General features: G+C 36.3%; 1 protein-coding gene and 1 pseudogene across 1 annotated transcript in view; one reads left to right on the top strand and one right to left on the bottom strand.

Annotated features, from left to right (window-relative positions):
- The window catches only part of ETFA (electron-transfer-flavoprotein, alpha polypeptide), a 101,593-nt gene that overhangs the window by 21,766 nt on the left and 70,805 nt on the right, over positions 1 to 9,022 (top strand). The window contains exons 2-4 of the mRNA XM_006888273.1: positions 3,904 to 4,050; positions 6,709 to 6,790; positions 6,893 to 6,975. Of these exons, the coding sequence (XP_006888335.1) occupies positions 3,904 to 4,050; positions 6,709 to 6,790; positions 6,893 to 6,975 (312 nt within the window). The remainder of the gene's footprint in view (positions 1 to 3,903; positions 4,051 to 6,708; positions 6,791 to 6,892; positions 6,976 to 9,022) is intronic.
- LOC102844480 lies at positions 8,164 to 8,703 on the bottom strand (annotated as a pseudogene).

Here is a 9,022-nt window from a genome sequence, read left to right as displayed (position 1 = left end):
CAGGCGACTCGACGGCACATAACAACAACAACAACACTTTGTATTTACTTGGTTCCTTTTTAAGATTACTCCTTATTGATAATCTTATTTTGTTCACCTTGCTTTTCTGATTCCTCTGGCTGTTCCCTTTTTTTCCTTTCATTCTTCTATGCATCGTCAATAAAAACAAATAGACAATTCTGGTAGTCTCGGCTTTCTTCCAAGAACCCTCTGACATCAGCTGTGATATTCCTGGTGCTCTGGCCTCTGCTAAATTCCGCTTGAACTCCTGGTAGTTTTCTCTTGCTGTACTGTTCGTAGCTGGATTTGGATAAACTTCAGCAGTATTTTACTTGCGTGTGATATTAGTGATATTCTTGCAGGTGATATTAGTGATAGTATTCTATAATCTCCATATTACGTTGGATCACCTTTTTTTGAGAATGGAAATAAATATAGATCTCTTCTAGTCAGTTGGGTAAACTGCCTTCCAAATTTCTTTTTTTAAAAATTTTTATTTTTTTATTAATTTTAATGAAAGTTTACAGAGACGTAGGGTTTGCAGTTATTCATTGTTGCACTTTTCTCCCTGCCCACTCTATCCCCTCAATTCACTTTTCTCCTTGATGAGTAAAAGAAAAACTCTTTAATTGCTATGCAATCCCTCCCCCCAAGTCCACTGCACTGTGCAGCCTTCATTCTGGACTCCTGTCATGACAATACTACCTAATCATAAATCCCTTTTAAACAGTTCTCTCCCTCATCTGTTGCAGTGCAGTATACAAATTTCTTGACAAAGACTAGTGAGCATGTCTGTGCCAAAAATTTGTATCTGTTGAAACATGTATCTATTGAAACATGTCAGTATTTGCATCAACTCCTGGGTCTTATTTTTCCCCAGTGCTTTCAGTGTCACTTGAATGTCTTCCTTCATTAACATTGGTTCTGGATCATATGCTATTTCCTGAAATTGTTCTGTATCAATCCATTCTTTCTGATATAATGACACTGTGTATTCTCTCCATCTTCTCTTGATGCTTCCTGGATCATTCACGATTTTGCTCATAGCATCCTTCAGTTTTGCAACTCAAGGCTTGAATTTATTCTTCAGTTCTTTCACCTGGATAAATGCTGAGTGAGTTTCATGATCTTTATTGCCAACTAAGCCACAGCAACATACCTCACTGCTTCAGCTTCTTTTTAGGTGGTAGCTTAGAAATAGAAGGTAGAACACTGAGTTAGAAGGAAATGAACATGTAAAACTGATAAAAGAATCAATTGATAAGTAATTTAGATTACTTTTATTATGTGTGGAACAAAACTTGATTGCCTTTAAGTCAATTCCAGCTCCTAGTGAACCCTGTAGGACTGATTAGAATTGCTCACTAGGGTTTCCAAAGTCAGAGAAAGATGAGTAGTCTTCTTCCATTGAATTTACAGCCTTGAAAACCCTATGGAGGTTAAGTTACAAGTTGGTTCCAGCTTGATGGCAATGACTGAATCTTTACAGAAGCAGACAGTGACATCTTTTTTTCTTGGAGCAATTGGTACTTTCAAACTGCTGACCTTTCAATTAACAGTTGAATGTTTAACCACTGTGCTACCCTATGATAGATGTGAGGGCTCTGTGTGATATATATACACCAGAACAACCAAACTCACCCTCATTGAGAGAATCCTGACTCAGCAACCCTCTATCTGCCTTTTAAAGCAAGAAATCTCATTAGGAGGGCACTGCCTCTAGATCCTGAGAAACTGCTGGTGGATTCAAACTGCTGGAGTCACGTGACCTTCAGGCTAGCAGAGCAGTATGTTGTAGACTACGGCACTCGAGGTCCTTATGTGACATATATGTTGTTCTTCACTGCTGTAGACTCATTTCTAACTTAAAACTATTCTCATTGTTGAGACTGTACATCATAATGAAAGGAGACTGCTCATCTTTCTCCTTGAGGATCCACTGGTAGCTTTTAACCACTGGAGAAGCTTGGCCTTTGGGTTAACAGTGCAACTCACTACAAATTGTATCACCTGTGCTTAGTAAAAATTGGTCAGATATATGGATTGAATATACATGTCTAAAATATAGTCATTTGTTGTTTATTCTTATGCATCTTTTCTTTTTAGAGAATCTTTAAAAGAAAATAGAATCTTTCTCTGGGCATTTTAAAAACCTCAATAATTTCCTTAAGAGATCTGCCTAATTTGTGTTAGGATAGAAGTACACTGCAAATATGGGCCTTCTGCCACCAAATCTTGGATTTATTCTTTAAGTAGTGATGGAAATATCATAATTTTTATGGTAAATGATGTGTGAGACATTAAAAAATATGGTGTTTGATATATATTGGTAATAAATAGTTTGTTACTGGCAATTCTTGTGAAATGTGATTTAAATAATAAATTATGTCATTGAGTCCTAATTACAAAGTCCTTTATAAGACACTGTGTTCTTCTGATTAAAAAAGAAAAAGCACCATATAATTAATTCTACAGATGTGTATAGGAAAAAAGTATTAGACTATAGGGACACAAAAATGAACAACTATGGGTCTTGCTTTTCAAGAACCTTTATTCCAACCACAAATGGTGAATTGTTAAAACTACTGTGTAAAACAGTTTGTGGTAGTATTAGAAGCTTTAAAAATGTGTTTACCTCTTGATGTAGCACTTTTACTTATAGGAATTTGTCATAAGAAAACAGTCTTAAGTTATATATAAGGATTTCTAATTTTAATCTCATCTTCTTGTTGTTGATTGCTATTGAGTCAAGCATGACTCATAGCGACCCTATGAACAAAAGGCCTAAAGCCCCACTATAACTACTGACATTTATCAAAGTTCCGAAGAGTTTCTGGAGGCATGTTATTTAGGAAGTGGATGCCACTCTTGCTTCTTTCATATAACCTAAAATTCCTTCCTCTTCACCTCCACTTGACAATGCACTTAATCTTAGCTTCCAACATTTTGAAACTCATCATCATGTAAAACTATTCTCTCTTGTATTAATATATGTGAACAATTTCTTGAAAACTCTTTAGGCATGAAAATTATTCTGTTTTATCTTTGTTTTCTTGTATGTACTTTTAAGCTGGAACTGAGCCTCCAGCATGTTTTTAGAGGCCATAAATTGCATGGGAGGAGATTGTGTATCTTTATTCTGTAGAGCCCCTGACGGATTTAAACTGCATATCTTTGGGTTGGCAGGGTAGCTTCTTATCAGTAGGCCACCAGAGGTTCTTTTTTGTGTTCTTAGTGTTTGAAATTATCTAAGTGATCATTAACTTGGTGATTTCTTCATAGTCTTCTGTAAAACTGGCCAACATTTATTGATTGGTTCCAAAGTAATGTCTACATTTTTTTAAGAGAAGCATATTTGAACAGATAAAACCTCAGCCAAAAATCCTTGTATTTTTAAATCAGTCATTTTGATTTTGAATGCATTTTTCTTGAAACAGTGGAAATCATTCTGAGTAATTAATTTAAAACCCATTATTTTCTGGATTATACTGTATGTTATCAATATTGCTGTAACTTAATGTAATTGATAGTAATAGTCAGTTCATAGTTTGATAATAAACTATTTTTTTAATTTTTATATTTCTAGATTTTAAATTTATATAGTTTTAAAAGTCTCAGTGGACCTACATTAGTAAGAAAGTTGTTTAAAAATTTTTTTTACGCATTTCTAACAGAAGATAATTAATTTGCTTTTTCATTTTTTACTGGGTAAAAGCATTAGAAAAAGAATTGTAGAAACAAGTAGTCTCATTTTTTTCTATTAAGCAAGTCTTTATAAAACTGAGTATTGTGTACCAATAAATACTTCATTAAATTTTTGCATTTTTTAAAATTGATACTTAATGGATTTTTAAAAATCTATTTGTATAACAATTTGCTTTCTACTTTTTTCTTTTCTTTTAGGCCTCATTATTACGTTTTCAGAGTACGCTGGTAATAGCTGAGCATGCAAATGATGCTTTAGCACCTATTACATTAAACACCATCACTGCAGCCAAACGTCTTGGAGGTGAAGTGTCTTGCTTGGTAGCTGGAACCAAATGTGACAAGGTGAGAAATCTGTAAGGTCATCCATAGCAAATATAATCTCCATCAAGAGACAGGGGAAGATGGCAACTGAGAATTATGCTGGGGACATAACCCAAACTAGGCTGTAATCCTCATTAAATGGCCAGTGTCACAACTACTACTGTGTGTGAAAAAGGAACTAAAAGGTGTGTTCTCTAAAGCATTTTATCTTTTGAAATGGAGCAGAGTGCTTGATTTAGTTCCACTGGCATCATCATGTGCCATCAGATACCAAGTAAAATGGTAATATTTGAGTCCCCTTAAAGGTTAATAGCCAATACCTTTTTTGCACTGATGAATATACTTGCCAATTGCATTTAATTTCTGAAAGTGGTAAATCTGGACCACGTATCACAGGTATTAATTTTTATATACAAGTTGAAATGTGTCATTCTTACAAACTATGTTAGTGTTAAGAGATAATATTGTTTGTCTTTTTTGGTTTCTCTTTTTTAATGTATTGAAGTAAGATGATGACAACATTGGAAACTTACTTCCTGTAAAGATTCTATAATATTGTTTACAGAGTCTGTGGTGCGAGGCTGGAGAAATTATTCTTAAGTTTTATTTACATGCCTTAAACCACGAGTTCCCTCTCATTCAGTACAGAAACTGGGAACTTGGAACTCAGAGGAAGAAATCTAGAGAGAGCATATTTCATTTTAGAACATTTTGTTTACTTGTTTTTAATTTGGTGGCGTTGCTACAGAATGTTGCAGGTTCAGAATACTTGTGTCAGTACAGTTTGGGGCTTTTTAAAATGCAAAATTCCTATCTTAAAAGAATGGATTAAAATTAAAGGATGGTTTAAGTTTGTTGTTGCTGTCAAATCAGAATTGGCTCATCACTGACCCTCTAATGATAAATCACACAGAAAGATACCGTTTAGGATTAAGTTATGGGGAGTTTAAAAACCTAAATCTTACTAACTGTTAAATCTTAGATAGGTGATATTAACCACAACATATGATGGTAGACTAAGCTATCTTTTAGTTGCCTTGCTTTTATATATTATGGGTTATTTTTCATTTTTTCTCTGTTCTTTTAAATAATTATTCTGGCAATGAGAGAGAAAATTACTTTAAAATATCTTAAACGATAGTATACTTACATTATTATTGAGAAAAAACCCAAATCTTCTGTACTCAGTTGCAATCTTACCATGTTACGCTTTGCCTTAAAAGTAATCACTACATACATAAAGACTTTTTATAAAATCTAAATAAAATTTAGAATTATACTATTTTCCCTAGCTATTTATTACAAGGACTGACTAAAAAAGTAGTTTTGATGGGAAAATTCTGTTCTTTTTAGAGTTATTTGGGCTTAGTTTGACATAGTCTTAAAATTCAGCTCAAAATTCATTCATTGTTGTTGAATCATAACTGACTTGTAACTGACCCCTGCGAGTGTTTTCTGAGTCTGTGTATCGCATGGGAGGAGATTGTCTCTCCTATGGAGCTGCTGGTCGGTTAGGATCGTAATTCCCTACCAGCTATTCACCTAGAGTTCCCTGTCTTAATGTTAGAAAAGGCTCCATAATAAAGGGTGGGGGTCAGGGAGAGCCTCTAGTGTCAGATAGCCTGCCAGTGAACACTTGGTTTATTATGTGATTCATTAGAGGTACTTTCACACTATGTCTTCTCTCCATTGTATGGTGTTGCCACTTCACAGTTCACCGAGGGGTTCAAACAGCTCAGCCTTTTGTACAAGGTGGTTATAAGTGAGTCAGCGTGGATATAGACAAGTAAACAGGTGCTGGTAATATGACTGACATGACTCTGCTAAAGGGAAAGCAGTACGGTGTTAATTAAAGATATTTAAAGGGAATTCTAACTGCCTTTATATGCAGAACATCTGAGTATTCAAAAAAGCTTTCTAGAACGAATCTTTATTCCAAACAGGAAAAATGAGGAATTGATATAGAAATTTTGATTTTTCATAGGTAAATATATATAGTGTTACTGTGTGCCATTGAGTTGGAACAGACCTGTAGCTGATCCTCCAGTGGGATTTCAGAGGTTGTAAATCACCCAGGAGGAGACTGCTCATCTTTTTCTTTGTGCAGCAGCTGATGAATTAGAACTGCTTATCTTTGGATTGGCAGCGCAACTCCTTACCACTAGGCCACCAGAGCTCCCTTAATATATGTGTAGGGACAGGAGTTGACAGTGGTCTATAACATTGTCCAGGTACACTAATTTAAATATCATCAGAAAGTATTATTATTAAATAAAGTGCATCAGCTTGTGAAGTAGCATGAATAAGTCTTGTTCGTCTCTTGGAAATCTTGTAAAAAATATATTGGCTGTATTGTTACATGAGAGAAAACCTAATTATTGCCTCATTTTCACCATTTCTAAAATGACAAATTTTCAGTGATATTAAAACAAAAATAAAGAACACAGTTTACAACTAGATTTAACTAGAAAGCCATCTTGATCTTGATAAGTATTTTTTTCTTGCAAATTCTTTTTAGTAAGCCTATGGAAAGTAAATCAGTCAATGGGCATAAAAGTTCCTTTGTTAAATTTTTTCTTTCTTTTTTTTACCTAGTAAGATGTTGGCTATCATATAATTTGTCATGATTAACTTTTTTATGTTTCTCACATGGTTGTTTTAAAACTTTCTTTGTCACAGGTAGTACAAGACCTTTGCAAAGTGGCAGGTGTAACAAAAGTTCTGGTGGCCCAGCATGATGCCTACAAAGGCTTCCTTCCAGGTGAGACTTTTCCTTGGAAAAAATGTAGTGTCTAAATTATGTTTGAACTTTTGACTGTGAGGATATTATGAAATGTATTCATCAAATGTGTTTAATTCTCAGAGGAACTGACACCATTGATTTTGGCAACTCAGAAGCAGTTCAGTTACACACACATCTGTGCCGGAGCATCTGCATTTGGAAAGGTGAGAAGATTGAATGTGTAGGATCTAATGTCACTACTCTGAATGGCTGGAATTTACTATGTAAAAAAATGTATGTTCTCTAGAGAAGCAAAATCAATGAAAGATATCATATGAAAGAAATATGTATATAGAGGAATATATAAATACATATATACACACACACACACACACACGTGTGTGTGTGTGTAAAGAGAAACTAAGTGTGAGAGAGAGAGGTAGTGTGAGGTGTCCAGGACGGCAGAATGGAGAAAGGGAGCTGTCAGCATTGTCAGGCTGGTGGTTTTGTATCAGAAGTTGATAACATCCAAAGGTTGTTATTGGGAGACTACAGATTGCTTACTTCAGAGGCTGGCACATCTGAAATTGTTTTTAGGATGCAAAGTAGCTGACTTTGGAGACTACCAGCTGACAGCTTCAGAGGCTGGCATGTCCGGCTGTTGTTGGGAAACAAAGTTGCAGACAGCTGGCTTTGGATACTGACCAGTGAACACAGGCCCCTCATTTAAGTGTGGAGAGCATGAACGAGATCTCCAGATCTAAGTCTGACAAAAACCTTTCTGGATTTTTTGCCAGAAAGTCCAAACATGTAGACCCATTGGGGTCCCTGAAGAGACTAAGGCTAATCATATCTTTATAAATCCTACTTGCTTGCCTTATTAATATCATCATGTTATTGTTGTTGTTAGGTGCCATTAATTAAAGTATGACTCATCACAAACCTATAAACAGAAGATCTGAACTTTGACCTATCCTGTACCATCCTTACCATCTCTGACGTCCTTGAGCCCATTGCCACAATCACTGTGTCAGTCAGTCTCATCTAGGGCCTTCTCTTTCATTGACGCACCACCTTTCCTAGCATGATGTCCCCTTCCAAGGAATAGCCCCTACTTACAACATGTCCAGAGTAGGTGAGACTAAGCTTTGCTATCTTTTTTCTCTAAGAAACTCTCTTACTGCACTTTCTCTAAGACATAACAGTTTCTTCTTTTGCCAGTCCATGGGCAGTCCAGTATTCTTCTCCAACACCACAACTCATAGGCATGAATTCTTCTGTCATCCTTATTCAGCTTTAGCACTTTAAGAAGGTCCTTGACATAAGATTTCTCCAGTGCAATATTTTATTTTTCTTTCTTTCTTTTTTTTAATATTTTATGAAAACATTTTATTGGCATTTTGGATAGAAATTTATTTTCCAGGAAGGATAATCCTATCATACTTCTATTGGAAGAGGCACATGGCATCCTCTTTGCTGATTCTGTGTTTGGCTCCATGCAGCCTGTCTTGTGTTGCTTGTCTGTTATGCTTAAATCTGGCCTATAAAGTACCACATAGAAGTACAAGCCATACATATCCATGCTGGGGTTGTTTTTGACCCCCAGATCAATGTGTTTGTGAGTCCTCAAATCAATGTTTCCAAAATCTGAGAAGTTGTTTTTTTTCTTAACTCTTATTTCTACACCTTTAAACCTTTCTCCAAGATTTCTTCTACTTTGGCCCTTTGGACTGTGCAGTGGAAACCACTTTTTTTTATTTCACCTAATGCCAAAGGACCTGACAGTGTGTCTGGCTTTGGAGAAGATGTGAGTCTTGTCTGTGAGCTGCTCTAGCACCTTGGCTGCCCAAGTCAGTCTGTCACTACTCTCACCTACACAGATGTTGAGGCAGAGCTTGTGGATGCGAAGCTCCCGTATGGTGTTCCCTTTTCGTGCCTTGATCCTGTACCATAATGGAGAGCGGGAAGAGTATCTTTTGACTCCTTGACTTTTGCTACCATGGCTGTTGTTGCTGTTGTTATGTGCCGTCGAGTCGCTTGCGACTCATAGCAACCCTATGTACAAAAGCCCTAAACTCTGCTCTGTCCTATGCCAGTTGCACGTCTCTGACACGCCCATCCCGATTATCCCAGTCACTGAATCAATCCACCTCATAGAGGGCCTTCCCCTCCTGCACCGTCCCTCCACCCTCCCAAGCATGATGTCCTTCTCCAAGGACCGGTCTCTCCTCACAACATGTCCAAAGTATGTTAGACGGAGCCTCAGAATCC

Source organism: Elephantulus edwardii, unplaced genomic scaffold (assembly GCF_000299155.1).
Source record: "Elephantulus edwardii isolate Elephantulus edwardi_28Jun2011 unplaced genomic scaffold, EleEdw1.0 scaffold00066, whole genome shotgun sequence".
Lineage (NCBI taxonomy): Eukaryota > Metazoa > Chordata > Mammalia > Macroscelidea > Macroscelididae > Elephantulus > Elephantulus edwardii.
The sequence above is the reverse complement of the archived record's forward strand: the minus strand, read 5'-3'. Positions and strand labels throughout refer to the sequence as shown.